Raw genomic sequence first — 16,658 nt, forward strand, 5'->3', positions numbered from 1 at the left:
GCTGGGGTGCGATCCACCCCACTGGACCACCAGGGAGTGTGCACAGCTTCCTTTAGACACCGCTGTCAACTTTGACAGCCGTGATCTAAAGGGTTAATAGCCGGCCAGTTGGCTATTAACGCCGGCCCCCAGCTACAAGAATCAGCTGGTGGCCGGCCGGTATGATGCGGGCTCGAGTCGGGAGCCCGCGTCATACAATGGTTAATGGCACATGGATGAGTATACACATCCAAGGTTGTTAACCAGTTAAATTTACATCAATCATACACTTTATAGAAAAATCTCTCAGGTAACATCATGCAAAATAGATGGTAAAAAGCCTTTATAGATTTCAGCCAATCAGAGCGCAGCACTGTTCAAATAAAACTCCCAGGAGGTGATAGTGTGTCACATGTGTAATGTCATAATCCACCAGAGGGCAGCACTGAGCATGAATAGCTGTGCACGGCTGCTCCTGATCATTATTCATCACAGAAGGAGAAGACCCAGAGCCAGGAGCAGCATCCAGGGGACCTGCATCTGTATCGTAGTTCCCTGTAAAGCAGTGGTTCCCAACCAGTGTGCCTCCAGCTGTTGCAAAACTACAACTCCCAGTATGCACAGACTGCCTTTGGCTGTTTGTCCATGCTAGGAGTTGTAGTTTTGCAACAGCTGGATGCACACTGGTTGGGAAAACTGCTATAAAGGATAAGTATATCATAGAATGTTGCAAAATCTTTTTTTATTTTACAGAACCTTATTTCCCCTTTTACAGGAAGAAGACTACAATGTAGGATTCCAATAAACTAGATTCACACACATAACAGGTAAGTGTAACATTGGGGTGGCAAAAGGGTTTCAGGGAAGATTAGTGTAATTCTTAAATAGGTATTTGCTGCAGTTTCTTGTGCTTGAAAGATGTATGCACATTCCTAAAATTAACATGTTAATAATTTTGTTTTATCACTTAGATGTTCTACAAAGAAGATGAAGACACAGCCCTGCACCCCCATATACTCATTTGCATCATGTTATAGACGTCACCTACTTTAGTATGCCCAGAGGAAGGGTAATACAGTAGCCATGGATTCCCTACAGCTTTCCTCCCCTCTGGAGGTTTTTCCTGTCCTGCGTGTTACTGTACACTCTTTGTGAGTGATAGGAGGTTACTACACATACATACACACACATAAATTATAATAAACTTCACATTTTTACCATTCATTGAACTGTCCGAGTTATTTATTATATTTCTGTATGTTAAAAAAAAAAAATAGTGTAATCAAAATGTGGATGACATGGGAATTGTTTTAGTGGAACCAAGCAGTAGATTTTACCATATATAATGCTTAACAATGCATTATATATGGTAAAATCTTTATCCTCATCATCCCTGGCATTTTCCCCCCCAGGGATAGTGAGGACATAAAGTTATGAACTTTCTCCTGTCACCTTTCTACTGTAAGTAGTCCCCTGGATGAGGAGCTATACTTACCAGGTCGCACACTAGGCGTGATAGACGGCCGAGTAACCACTCTGCTCCATCTGCTAATGCAGCAGAGTGATGACGCGGGCCACCAATCATGCCAAGGGGGTGTCACTACGACTGGAGCGACAGGGCCCGGAAAGTATAGCTCCCCACCCAGGGGACTACTAATGCGGTGACAGGTGAGAGTTTATAACTTCATATCCTCACCATCTCTGAGGAAAAAAACATCCCCCGGGGATGGTGAGGATAAAGATTTTACCATATATATAATGCATTGCCAAGCGTCATATATGGTAAAATCTACAGCTTGGTTCCCTTTAAGTGTCTAAAGCTGCTCTCTCGGCTAATTTGCACAATTCGGTGTAAAGAGAGGCAGATGACCCTGGGTGGTACTGCTGCTGAGGCAATCATACAACCCCCAGCGAGTTCCATGCACAAGCCCTGTTTTCATTAATGGGACTTACAGTGGGGCAAAAAAACTATTTAGTCAGCCACCAATTGTGCAAGTTCTCCCACTTAAAAATATGAGAGAGGCCTCTAATTTTCATCATAGGTATACCTCAACTCTGGCTCTACTTCTTCTCCTCTTCCCCTTTCTGTCGGGGTTCCCCAGGGATCGGTCCTGGGTCCTCTACTCTTTTCACTCTACACATCCCCCATTGGAAAAACAATCAGTAGATTTGGTTTCCAGTACCACTTCTATGCTGATGACACCAACTCTACACCTCTTCCTCCAACATCACCCCTGCACTCCTACAGAATACCAGTGATTGTCTCTCTGCTGTCTCAGACATCATGTCCTCTTTATATCTGAAATTAAATCTTTCTAAAACAGAACTTCTTGTCTTTTCTCCATCAACTGATCCTGTACCTAACCCTGACATTTCCATCTCGGTATGTGGTACTACCATAACTCCCGGGCAGCAGGCTCGCTGTCTTGGAGCTATACTTGACTCTGATCTGTCTTTCACTCCCCATATTCAGTCTCTCTGACGTTCTTGTCACCTGCATCTCAAAAACATTTCAAGAATCAGCCCATTTCTCACTACTGAAACTGCTAAAACTCTCATTATTGCTTTGATTCACTCCCACCTCGACTACTGTAACTCTTTACTAATAGGCCTTCCTTTCTCCAAACTCTCTCCTCTTCAGTCCATCCTTAATACCGCAGCCAGACTCATCTTCCTCTCCAGCCGCTACACCGATGCCTCCTCCCTGTGCCAGTCACTACACTGGTTACCAATTCAGTCCAGAATACAGTACAAAATCCTCAGTCTCACACACAAACTCTCCACAATGCTGCACCTCCCTACATCTCCTCTCTCATTTCGGTCTACCATCCTACACGTTCTCTCCGATCTGCTAATGATCTCACACTAACATCTTCTATAATCCGAACTTCTCACTCCCGTCTCCAAGACTTCACTCGTGCTGCATCGGTTCTCTGCAATGCTGTCCCTCAATCCCTCAGACTCAACAACAACATCCATAGTTTCAAACGTGGCCTAAAAACACATCTCTTCAGACAGGCCTATAACATGCTCTAATTGGCCTCAACATATCCTCACACCTCTTGTTTGAATAGTTATTGTGTAATTTTATGTCTGATACTTGTCTTTGTTTGTACCCCATAATTGTAAGCGCTGCGGAATCTGTAGGCACTATATAAATAAATAAAATAATAAAAATAAAATAATAACTAATGAAACATAATGAGAAAATAAAAATCCATAAAATCACATTGTCTGATTTTTAATGAATGTATTTTCAAATTATGGTGGAAAATAAGTATTTGATCAATAACAAAATTTCATCTCAATACTTTGTTATATACCCTTTGTTGGCAATGACAGCGGTCAAACGTTTTCTGTAAGTCTTCACAAGATTTTCACACACTGTTGCTGGTATTTTTGCCCATTCCTCCATGCAGATCTCCTCTAGAGAAGTGATGTTTTGGGGTTGTTGCTGGGCAACACAGACTTTCAACTCCCTCCAAAGGTTTTCTATGGCGTTGAGATCTGGAGACTTGCTACTCCAGGACCTTGAAATGCTTCTTACACAGCCACTCCTTCGTTGCCCGGGCAGTGGGTTTGGGATCATTGTCATGCTGAAAGATCCAGCCACGTTTCATCTCCAATGCCCTTGCTAATGAAAGGAGGTTTTAACTCAAAATATCACGATACATGGCCCCATTCATTCTTTCCTTTACATGGATCAGTCGTCCTGGTCCCTTGGCAGAAAAACTGCCCCAAAGAATGATGTTTCCACCCTCATGCTTCACAATAGGTTTACAGTGAGTTTTTACCAAAAAGTTCTACTTTGGTTTCATCTGAGCAAATGAAATTCTCCCAGTCCTCTTCTGAATCATCTAAATACTCTCTAGCAAACTTCAGACGAGCCTGGACATGTACTGGCTTAAAGAGTACCTTTCATCAAACCATATTTTCTAAACTAACTCAAATTATATTCCCTAACTACTCCTAACACCCTACTGCCCTTAAAAAAAAAAACTTCTGAGCTTTAAAAAGCTCTGTATAATACCTTTCCCCTTGCTCACATTGTATGAGCTCCCGGCAGGAGAAAGTGGGCATTCCCCAGCAAGTGCAATATCACTGAAGCCTGCTAGAGCTGTGTCTCGCCATGCCCCGCATGCACTTCCAGAGTTTGGACTTCTGCAAGTCCAAGGCAGTGGTCAAACACAGGATACTGCACACTAAAAGGAACACTTTCACTGTAGGACTCCAGAGAATCTATGGCTCAGGAAAAGGTGGAGCAGATGTAGCTGCTTTAAAATTGTGTTACACAAAGTTGATCGGCTGGTGACAGCTTTTAGTTAAGTACACTGGACTGTAAGCAGGAAGGGAGTATGCAATTTTCCTACAAGCAGGTAAAGATAGTGAGTAATGTATTTATAAATAAATTTATGCACAGTGTTAAGCTAGGACCGTTATCTCATATATACTTCAGTCCATAAAATGTACATAACTAATACTAATTGTTTTCCTGTCCACTGTGCACAGGACTTCACTGAGTGGCCACAGAAAGTACCTGATAACCTAAAATAGCATGTACGGTGGAATATCATTGTTGTCAAATGTACAGACAGTACATCTACTAATCTATTATAACGGAGAAAAGTAGGAAAACAAGCAGATAGGCCCCGTTATTACAGGCATCTGAGTAGAAAGCCTCTGGCAGCCGGATCCGCACAAATGTCTAGTCAATAAAATTAGGGATCGACCGATTATCGGTTTGGCCGATATTATCAGCCGATATTCACGATTTTGGAAGTTATCGGTATCGGCAATTACCTTGCTGATAATCCGATAATGCCATCGCACCGTGCCGTAACCCCCCCCCCCCCACACACACACACCGCCCAGGCCAGAGACCACCGCCGCTGCTGCCCCATTGCCTCCTCTATCTCCGGTTTTATAATTACCTGTTCCCGGGGCCCGGGCTACTTCTGGCTCCTGCGGCGTCCTGTGTTACGCTGTGCGCTGTGCAATGACGAGTGACGTCCTCAATGCGACGTCACCATCAGTGCGCACAGTGACAGCTCAGGAGGATGCCGCCGGAGCCAGAAGTAGCGCGGACCCCGGGAACAGGTAATTATAAAACCGGGAATGGGAGAGGCAATGGGGCAGCGGCGGTGGTGGTCTCTGGCCGGGGCGGTGCGGTGGGGGTAGGGGGAGGTGTCGGTGATAGGACTCAAGACCCCAGGACAGGCAGGGGGAGAGAAGCGGGCGGTGGCGGCAGCGGTCTCTGGCACCGCAAAAGCCGCTGGAGTTCATGGAGTTAAAGCACCCACTTTAAATCAATGATCTACAGCGGTGTCCAAAGCATAGAGGATAAGATGTCTGATCGCGGGGGTTACACGCTAGGGGACCCCCGTGATCTTGGCTGCGGCACCTCGCTGTCATTACGCCCCCTCCTATAGACTTGTATTGAGGGGGCAGAGCCTTGACGTCACAAGGGGTGGGACCGTGACGTCACAAAGCTCCGGCCCCTGTATTGCCCGTTATTATGCACAGAGCGAGTTTGCTCTGTGCAGTGATGACAACGGGGTGCCGCAGCCGAGATCACTTTGGTCCCCAGCGGCAGGACCCCGGCAATCAGATGTCTAGGGGAGGAGTACCCCTTTAAAGGGTTAAGTGTTTGTACAAAGAAAAAGGTACAAAAGACCCTTCAAAAACAGAACCGTTACTACCATAGCTGATATTCATCCTGTTCTTATCCCATGATTAATTCTGTTGTATCAATGGAGTATGTAAGGATGTTTCTGACCATAAACGACACATGAACTCTCAATTCTATTTCCATAGCCCTGTGAAGGACATTCGTACAAATGACCCAGGAACTATTGCTGTTATTATTCTTGTAATTCCGTGGCCCCCAGTGGTTACTTTATGTCATCTGCCCTCCAGGACATTACGCTTCTTTTTAGAGGGGGAGTTTGTGGTGGCTCAGAACAGAATCTGTTATTCTGTAAACCTGCCCGTCCTGTGTGGTGGCTTCTATGTGTTGGTTAATCTTTTGAGGCACTTTAAATTATGTTCCTGTTGTTAAGGGGAGGTATGCAAGGTGAACCAGGTTACTTGTTGGTGACCAATGAGATATTTCTAAACAGCCCCTTTATATAGTGAGGTCAGGGTTAAGTTCTATCTTGAGCTCCTGCTCTTAGTGCATGCTGAGGTACAGTGAAGTGAGGACCTGTGGAGTCTGTGATTCAGAAGGAGGCCTGAGGCCTTATCCAGCCAGCACGCTTATACAAGTTAATCCCTGAACCTACAGTGAAAGTCAAAGCTGCAAGGTAAGACCTACACCAGTGGGGATTCTAGTCTAGTCCAGTCCAGTCTAAGCAAGTCAGTCAAGTCAAGTCAAAGCTGGTCTACCTCGGGTGGTGTATAGGATAACCACGCCCTGGTGCCACGGGAAGCTTAATACACACATTAGCCCGTCCGACACCACATACCTATGATGAAAATTGCAGGCCTCTCTCATCTTTTAAAGTGGGAGAACTTGCACAATTGGTGGCTGACTAAATATTTTTTTGCCCCACTGTATGTAGGGAACTTACTGGGGGTCGTAAAGTTGCAGAGGATCAGTCAGAGATTGAGTTGGAAACATAGGCAGTGGTCAAACACAGGATACTGCACTAACAGGAACACTTTCACTGTGGGACTCCAGTGAATCTATGGCTCAGGAAAAGGTGGAGCAGATTTAGCTGCTTTAAAATTGCGTTACACAAAGGTGATCGGCTGGTGACAGCTTTTAGGTAAGTACACTGGCCTGTAAGGAATCAGGAAGGGAGTGTGCAATTGTCCTACAAGAAGGTAAAGAGCAAAGGCAGGAGGGTGCAGAGTGCAAGAAGAAGAGACCGGACCACAACAATGAGAAGTAAGCCAGCGGCTGTGTCTGCTGGGAGACACCACAAGTTGATAGGGAATGGCCATTGGCATTACACTATTGCAGGATTGCTCATATAGAATGCAAATGGAAAACAAAGAATGGAGGACAACATATAAACAGGACAGCACTCACTAAAGAGACATAAATTGAAAGCTATGGGACTAAAGGACTAAACAAGCAAGAACTCGGTATCCACCAAAGAAACATACACCAGATACCAGGGAGAAATATTTGATTAATTTCCCCAAATTAACTGGAGAAGCTTTAACTGGTAAAGTAAATGTATAGAATACAGGAACAGGCTGCTTTGAGAATGTAAACCCAGCTGTATAAAGGTATTGTCGTGTTGACTGAACTAGGAGTCATTGGGGCGGTCCCCGACCCTGCTGGTCTTGATTGATAGATCTCTCCTTATGTGCAAAAAGGCAAACTCTATTAAAGGGGTACTCCGCACCTGGACATCTTATCCCCTATCCAAATGATTAGAAAGCCGGCTGCGGCAATGGAGGCTCTTGACGTCACAGCCCGCCCCTGTGATGTCACGCCACGCCTCCTCAATGCAAGTCTATGGGAGGGGGTGTGGCGGCCGTCACTTGCATTGAGAGGGGGGCGTGATTTCACGAGGAGGGCATGGCCGTGATGCCACGAGCCTCCGACGCCACATCGCCAGTCATCCTAAGTTCGCTCAGTGCACTGGATGACTGGGAAGCCGCAGCAGAGATCCCCAGGAGTCCCAGATCTGAAATCTTATCTCCTATCCTTTGGATAGGGGATAACATGTCTAGGGGCGTAGTACACCTTTAATCGAGCTATGTGTGTTCATTACACAGCTCTGATGTTCCTATTAATAATAGACCAAGGTGAGGAGCAGCAGAGCTGTATAGAAAAAAAATTTCCTAAAAAATCAACAGACTGTATCTCATGGAAATGTTATATGTATGGTGTGCAGCATGGAGGCTGGATGTATGATGGCTGTGTCTATAGGAGTTTACTGCCTCTGATCCTAGGGCCTATGTGATCCTTTAATACAATAATGAGGCAGGACTGTGCTAGGCTGAGCTGCCCAAGAGAGAACATCTGGCTGGTGCCTGCTGGGCAACCACACACTCCAGTAAGTCTTCTCGTGACAAAGCTAACAGCAAAGGGACAAATTATATAGATGTACATGATTTATACAGGCTCCAGGATATATGTAGATTGGGTTTTACCTGTGTGAATAGTTACCATACTGAGAGAAGGACAGGAGTGTTGTTTCTGTGTTCCAGTTTGCTCTTGGCCAAAAATAATCCTAAAGTTGGGAGGTCTGATAGGGGTTCAGAAAGCAGAGATATAGGCTGCTATATGTATGTTTATTTTTTTTATTTTTTTACCTGTATAGATGTAGAAAAAGGAAGACCGTAGGGGAGCACCTCATGCGTTACCTTTGGATGGCTTGGATCCTTTAGTGGGAATTCCTTATCTCTAGAGTAGGTGCAAGGCCACAATGGTCAAATGTCCAAGATGGCATCTTACCTTGCTCTAAAGATTTAAGTGCATATCACCCCTAATGATGGTGTCTCCAGATGTCGTGGATAAAGCTGCAGCCTGAAGGTCACAGGGAGGGAAGTACCCAACCTGTCAGAATGCAGTAGAAGTAGTGGAAAGAAGACCTTATAATGGAAGCCAGGCTCTGCTTTATCCAGGGTATATCCAAGAAAAATTCTCCGGATGCCAAGGTATTTTTGAATCACTAAAGATATTGCCTAATTAAAATTGCCTCATAGGCAATCTGAGGAAGCAGGACTGAAGGCCCGAAACGCGTTATCGCCTGTATGTATGCTGTGTTTGTTCAATAAACACACTTGTGATTCAAAAATACCTGGGCATCCAGAGAATTATTGTTGGATATACCCTGGATAAAGCAGCGCCTGGCTTCCATTATAAGGTCTTCTTTCCGATACTTATTCTGGTTTTCTTTAGGCTGCTATATGTATGCTATGTAGGCTGCTATATATGTTGTCCCTGGACTTTCCCAGGTGACAGGTTCTTCACAGGAGTAATAAAGATAAAGGATCCTATAAAGACTGTGTGCCTGTAAGCGCAAATGACTGTGCATATGACTGTGTGCATGTATGGGTAAATGACTGTGCATATGACTGTGTGCATGTATGGGTAAATGAATGTGCATATGACTGTGTGCATGTATGGTTAAATGACTGCATATGTAGGTTTGCACTTTATGCACAGTCACTTGACTGTGCATATAGGAGTACGTGACTGAGCATATGACTGTGTGCATGTATGGGTAAATTTCAGTTGAAAATGAAAAAAAGAAGTTTGCAGAATTGTAAATCCTGTTTGCATTATGAGGGCATCATGTTCAAGACCTCACAACATTTTGAGCCACCTCTGGGCACTAGTACAAAAGGTCAGCTTGAGCCCCCACAAAGTGACTGACTAAAGCTCTACAGCAATTTAGTGTTAAGGTCAAGGACAACCAGCAACTTTCATAACCTGACATTAGTTACAGCATATTCCATAACATGAACCCCAGAATATCAGCTTATTTAAAGCAAAGCCACTTAATCTGTTTAAGTTTCCGGCATCAGTTGATTTACAAATGTTTTTTTCCCTCTGGAGTACCCCTTTAACCAATGCTGCAGTCCCTTCAGTCTCATGATTTGCGCGGGGGGGGGGGGGGGGGGGGTTTCAAGGGTTGGAGCTTTACCACCCACAAAGTAACGGCAAAACCTAGAGATCCCACATGACTTATGAGATAAAAAGGGGTTGTCTCAATAAGTCAACTCCTCTCCGTATGCCCCATAGGATTATACCGAAATGATTGAAAATGGTTCACCCTGCTTGGGGTTCTTCTCCATTAGCAGCTTCCGAAACAATCATGACTTTCAATGTGAAAATTGTGATATCTCTTGGTGATACCAACTTTCCACTAGTTATATTAAAAAAAAAAACAGCCATTTGGGTTAAGAAAAACTCTGTTCCTTTCTCAATAAACATGGCATAGAAAGAATGATGGAGTTGTGGTGCTTTTTATTTGGCTCGTGCGATATCAAGAAATCTGGGAGTAAACATTGTTAGCATTCACAAAAATCCATGCCGGAAAATATCAACAGTGACATCCAGGCTGTTTATTATGCAGAATGAGAGAATGAAGAAACAGATGGCCAATATTTTAAAGGAAAGGTTTAGAGTAATATTGACAGTAGCATTACTAAGGCTGTGCGTCTGCATATGTAGACACAAATATTTAATATACAAACACCGGGAAAGCAAACACTAGCAAGGGTGCCATAGTATTGTCTCAACGTCCCCTGGAGAAGAAGAAACACCCGGGTAAACAAAACATAATGAAAAGATACAAAGTAATTGTTTGTTGCAAAAATAAAACCTATTCTTAAAGGAGAATCAGTCTTGATCTTATGACCTTAGTTTAGTTACAAAAAATAGTGAAAACTGAGTCATCCCCTGAGGAAGCTGTAAGGGAAATCACACGGTAATCCAAAAATCCCCAGTGAGGTCGTGGGTGAGCCAGTGGTTTTTCAAAACTAATATGATGCTGAGACGAGGTGCTTGGGTGAATAATAATAATAATTTAAAAAAAAACACATACTTACCTAGCTCCGGTTCCCAGCAGCTCCATTTTGCCTCTGTTCAGTCCATTGGTCTTCTCTCTTCCTTTAGTTTTAGAGACAAGTGCTCAATCAGGATCGGGAATGAACAGGAGGTTCTGGGGCTAGGTAAGTATGTATTTTTTTCATGTAGAAATTATAAATATAAAATGTTTATGTGAACCAGTCCTCGAAAGCACAGGGGAGAAAAGAAAGGAAAGACTAGTGAAGATAGGATCCAAAAGATGGTCTTTATTATATAAAAATCGGTATATATAACCAATCACCTAGCAGGGCCCTTGCTAAAGATGAATGGCATATACTAGGTATAAAATAGATTAAATAAATGATTAAATAACACAATAAAATGAAAATAAATATGATGGATAAGTAGCACAAAAAAATTAATCAGTATCTACTGGATATATCAAGAAAAAACGTTCTCAGTCCATATAGTTCATAGGAATAATTCAACAGAAAATCCACAAAGAATGTCCAGAATAAAAAGTCTCAATTAGTCCAGGTATATCCAGAGTAGCGAATATATAGTAGTAAATGTAGTGACAGTGGCTACAATAAAGAGTTCATAGACAAATCTTCAGTAATAGCGGTGATGTGCCTGTCAAAGTTATACCTTTGTTGCGACTAAGTTAAATAATGCAGACAATGTAGCAAACACTGTCAGTGGCGGAAGTGTCAAGTCTCGGTGCACAGTACCACTCACCCTCCTTCTGAATCCTCAGGTCCGGGCTGGCACGGCTCAGTCTGGCACTTTGGATATCGGTGCCCGCTGAGTGGTATGCTGGGTGAGTGGCTGAGTCTCCGGGGGTCCGAGTGTCTTTTCTTCAGTAGCTATAGGTGTTACCTATTACCTATAGCTACTGAAGAAAAGGCCCGCGGCCTTGAAACACGTCTAGCCCAATATCTGCACCTTATCCATAAGTGTATATCACTTTAAACAGACCGTATCTGCCATATTCCATTTGCAACAGCTGGATGCCCGCGATTCTGGGACCACTGCTGCACGCGAGCTGTTAGCGCCTTATTCACACGTGCAACTTGCACCACCTGTTCCCTGCATCCACTCACAGCCCTGGTCGGCAGAGTTACTCCTGGACATCATCCTTCCCAAGGCTGGACGCCTCCCGTGCCAGCCCAGGACACTCGGACCCCCGGAGACTCAGCCACTCACCCAGCATACCACCCAGGCGGGCACCGATATCCAATGTGCCGGACACAGCCGTGCCAGCCCGGACCTGAGGATTCAGAAGGAGGGTGAGTGGTACTGTGCACCGAGACTTGACACTTCCACCGCTGACAGTGTTTGCTACATTGTCTGCATTATTTAACATAGTCGCAACAAAGGTATAACTTTGACAGTCACATCAATGCTATTACTGAAGATTTGTCTATGAACTCTTTATTGTAGCCGCTGTCGCTACATTTACTACGGTACTATATATTCGCTACTCTGGATATACCTGGACTAATTGAGACTTTTTATTCTGGACATTCTTTGTGGATTTTCTGTTGAATAATTCCTATGAACTATATGGACTGAGAATGTATTTTCTTGATATATCCAGTAGATACTGATTAATTTTTTTATTTTTTGGTGCTACTTATCCATCATATTTATTTTAATTTTATTGTGTTATTTAATCATTTATTTTACCTATTTTATACCTAGTATATGCCATTCACCTTTAGCAAGGGCCCTGCTAGGTGATTGGTTTTATATATACCCATTTTTATATAATAAAGACCATCTTTTGGATTCTATCTTCACTAGTCTTTCCTTTCTTTTCTCCCCTGTGCTTTTGAGGACTGGTTCACATAAATATTTTATATTTATAATTTCTACATATTACATTAGGCCTTTTGGGTGAAGGCAACACCTTTAACCTCAAGCACATTATTCCTTTTATCCTAAGTGAGCTACACATATTTTACATTTTCTATGTTTTTTTTCAACCCAATCCTCTACCCCGTCACAGCACCATATTATTTTTTTAAAAATACTGTATAACTTCTTCATTCATATCTATCTATCTATCTATCTATCTATATATAGACAAAGAATAAGTCAGCCAGCACTTTAGTTGATACCAAACTATTATATGGACCTGGCCTACAGGTGCACGCTACTAGGCTAAATATACAGCAACAGAAGAATGCAGCAGCACACTGCCAGCACAAGGATATAGGTGCAACATGAATATGCAGTTAAAACATGGAGAGCTATACAGCTATCTTGTAATAGATGCAAATGTGAAACTATGAAATAGTGAGGCACTTAGCTCGCAAATTTGCAAATTTGTCTCCGTCGACGGAATTCCGCCAGTGGAATTTGTCTTTCATGCTTGAAAATGGCCGCAACTGGCGACCGAAACGTTGCACCTTGTCTGATGGAATAAACTACTCATTTTCCACCTTATATTTTGGAGTGCTGCAGAATCATCTTTTCCTTATCTACAGTGCCTGGGACCGGGCCTTTGTCTGCTTGCACCCTCCTGAATTCTCTACACCCTGGAGTGCTGCTCACCACAATTTTGCATCTATATATATATATATATATATATATATATATATATATATATATACATACACACACACATATATATATATATATATATATATATATACAGGCAGTATGTTTAGGGTCTCTTTGACTGGGAGTGAATTATTGGTGTCCTAACTCACGTTCCAGTCACACTACAAACTGTCTAGATTAGTGTTTCCAAACCAGTTGGCTGTCCGGGCATGCTAGGAGTTGTAGTTTTGCAACAGCTGGAGGCCCCCTGATTGGGAAACAATCTAGACAGCAAAGTCTTATCCCTGAAAGGCTCTTTGGATAAGTCACTCACCTGCAACAAATGCTCAAGCTGGAAAAACTTGCAATGTAGATCTTCAAAGTTATTCTTGTAAAGGTTTCTAAACTGATAGTCATACATGATCCGGGCCAGTACACAAAATGCCTGCTCTTCTGGCATCTGCAAAAAAAAAACACATATAAAATAGCGTCAGTACACCTTTTCATGGATTTTAAAGGGGTTATAGAGTCTAACAAAAAATAATCTCTTACCCCCAGGTTGGCACACGCCCCCTCGTTCATCACTATGGGAGAGCTGATGCGCTGGCTCTCCCATAGAGATGCATGGAGGGGGGGTGTTAACACAGCTTCGTGCGTTGGTCAACACAATTTTGTGTGTGGAAGAGCCGGGGCACCGGGCAGGAGAATGCAGGGGGTCCCAGCGGTCGGACCCCCGACTGCTAACAGATTTTTTTTTAGATGAAGATGGTCTGCCACTGGGTGGCTAAAACAATTGTTCACTGTTTCATTTCAGCAGATGAACAACAGTTTTGGTTAAAATTGCCCATTTGATCAACTTTGGATGAATATTTTTGATCACATTTAGGTTATAATGAGCGAAATTGCGTTCAGGATTTTGGCTGTATGAACCTTAACATTGGTGTGATTAGTTCTTCCACTGACCCATTCACAATGCGGAATTTCAGTGATGGAAAATGCGACCGTACAAATTGATCCCCCGAAAAAATTAACATGTTCATTCTTTCGGCAGAATTACGATCAGACTGCACTGCCATAATTGGTAATGGCGAAGGTCAGAGAGGTCCTTTTGGCGGCAGCTGCTTAGATGGAATCTCTGAGCAGAATTGCTAATTGGAATTCCGTGACGACAGTAACTAGGCCCTACATTTTATTGCATAAAGGGCATTAGCAGGGTGAGGCTAAACGGCTGCCCTACTCCCCCTCTTATTGTTGGGCTCTGTTCCCCTGCTAATCCCCCGGCACCCAGTCCTGGTGCGCTACCATGTGACCTGCCTTTTCACACGCTTCTTTGTGTGTGAAGTGGAAGTCATTTCTCTATGTAATTCTATAAGCATCTCATAGAGAAAGTGACCTCTGTTTCACATACAAACACATGTGTTAAGTAGAGGGGTGTAAAACAGCAAGCTAGGATCTAACCTGGGTGACTAGCAGGGGAACAGAGCCCCAGGATAATAGCAGGCCGGCTGTTCAGCCCCACCCTGTTATTTCCCCTAATGCAGAAAAATGTACGACTAAAGTGTCACTTTAACCCCTTAAGGACCGGGGGTTTTTCCATTTTCGTTTTTTGCTCCTTGCCTTTAAAAAATCATAACTCTTTCAATTTTGCACCAAAAAATCCATATGATGGCTTATTTTTTGCGCCACCAATTCTACTTTTTAATGACGTCAGTCATTTTGCCCAAAAATCTACGGTGAAACGGAAAAAAAAATCATTGTGCGACAAAATTGAAAAAAAACGCTGTTTTGTAACTTTTGGAGGCTTCCGTTTCTATGTAGTACATTTTTCAGTAAAAATGACACCTTATCTTTATTCTGTAGGTCCATACGGTTAAAATGATACCCTACTTATATAGGTTTGATTTTGTCTTACTTCTGGAAAAAATCATAACTACATGCAGGAAAATTAATACGTTTAAAATTGTCATCTTCTGACCCCTATAACTTTTTTATTTTTCCGTGTATGGGGCGGTATGAGGTCATTTTTTGCGCCGTGATCTGAAGTTTTTAACGGTACCATTTTTGCATTGATAGGACTTATTGATCGCTTTTTATTCATTTTTAAATTATATAAAAAGTGACCAAAAATGCACTATTTTGGACTTTGGAATTTTTTTGCGCGCATAATTTTGGACTTTGGAATTTTTTGCCGCGTATAATTAACAATATATTTTTATAATTCGGACATTTCCGCACGCGGTGATACCATATATGTTTATTTTTATTTACACTGTGGTTTTTTTTTTTATTGGAAAAGGGGGGTGATAAAAAACTTTTAATAGGGGAGGAGTTAAATGATCTTTATTCATTTTTTTTCACTTTTTTTTTTGCAGTGTTATAGGTCCCATAGGTCCCATTCGAAGACCGTCTTGGTCACATAACACAGAAAGGGAAAGAAGCGAGGCTGGGAATGACTCAACTCTCCCGTTCTAGGTAGTAGTCCGGGGCTGAACAATCAAATCCAATAAAAACTTTTTGGCAGCAACGGGTACACTTTAAACTGGTGTTAGGGTCAACCCCAATGGTTGAGTCGTCTTCTGCCGGTGGATACCCAATTAGTGTTTCCCAATAAAGACACAACACAGAGGTTGTAACTGAACTGAAAGCAGAAGCTGGACTGGCCTCTCTTTCTCAGTGTATTGCTTATATACATGATATTCAATTGGACTTGCGTAGTAGATTTTAACAAGGAAAGGAAGAAGGAAGCAATAAATCTTTACATAATCATCAGACTTAGTAAAAAGAAAAATAAGTTTGTCAGTTGAAGGTTCCCCTAAATTGTCTTCTGCTACAGATGTTAAGGAAAAAATAAGAAGTCTCTAGTTCAGCATCCTCTCCAGGATCTTGAATATATAAATCACTAACACCTCTGTGTCTGTACAACTAACCAGCACACAATAGTTCTTGATTACCTTACAGCTGCTCAATGGGGAATGTGCCAGATCATAGGTCCCACTTGCTGTCACTACATAGACACTTCAGGTACCATCCAGATGCACCACCAACTTGAGAACGTACTAAAACTAAGGGAACAGTACGCTAAAGACAATGACCAAAATAAAGATAAATGGTGGGGAGATACTTTCTCCATAATGAACCCAGTCACCTGGTTGAAAGGTATTGGAGGATGGATAGGAGGTGCCTTACACTTTATATTACAAGTCGCAGTAGTTATTCTTTTATCTTATTTAGTTATTAAACTTTTGATGGTATGCATGAGTCACTGCAAATATAGAATCGGTAAATACTGAGTATTGTTTACTTCAAATGAATGGGTTAATATAAACATTTTATGCTGTTTTCCCAGGATGTAGAAGAAATAGTGTTCAGCATTTGTTTCTAGGTGCTTATGTCTCTAGATTGACATCACACCTGAGACACTCTTCCTGGTGAGGATGCCGGTCCATTACTCAGGGGACGGAGCCAATTTAAGAAGACTTGGTTCCCTCAGACAACCCGCGGTCTGGGATAGTACCTGAGGAAAGACGTGCTACCATACCTAACCTGGAGGACCCAGTTCTTTCATGACGTCTGCTCCCAATAGACAGCTTGGGGCAGATTTTGACACCAAGAATCTAGACAAAAAGGTTACTGGGCC

General features: G+C 42.7%; 1 protein-coding gene across 3 annotated transcripts in view; it reads right to left on the reverse strand.

Moving 5' to 3' along the window:
* RABGAP1L (RAB GTPase activating protein 1 like) overlaps positions 1-16,658 on the reverse strand; it is a 430,423-nt gene that overhangs the window by 122,759 nt on the left and 291,006 nt on the right. For all 3 annotated transcript variants that reach the window (XM_056532031.1, XM_056532030.1, XM_056532027.1), the window contains one exon: positions 13,356-13,481. In XM_056532031.1, coding sequence (XP_056388006.1) covers positions 13,356-13,481 — 126 coding nt within the window. The remainder of the gene's footprint in view (positions 1-13,355; positions 13,482-16,658) is intronic.

The sequence above is a fragment of the Hyla sarda genome, chromosome 7 (genome assembly GCF_029499605.1).
Source record: "Hyla sarda isolate aHylSar1 chromosome 7, aHylSar1.hap1, whole genome shotgun sequence".
Lineage (NCBI taxonomy): Eukaryota > Metazoa > Chordata > Amphibia > Anura > Hylidae > Hyla > Hyla sarda.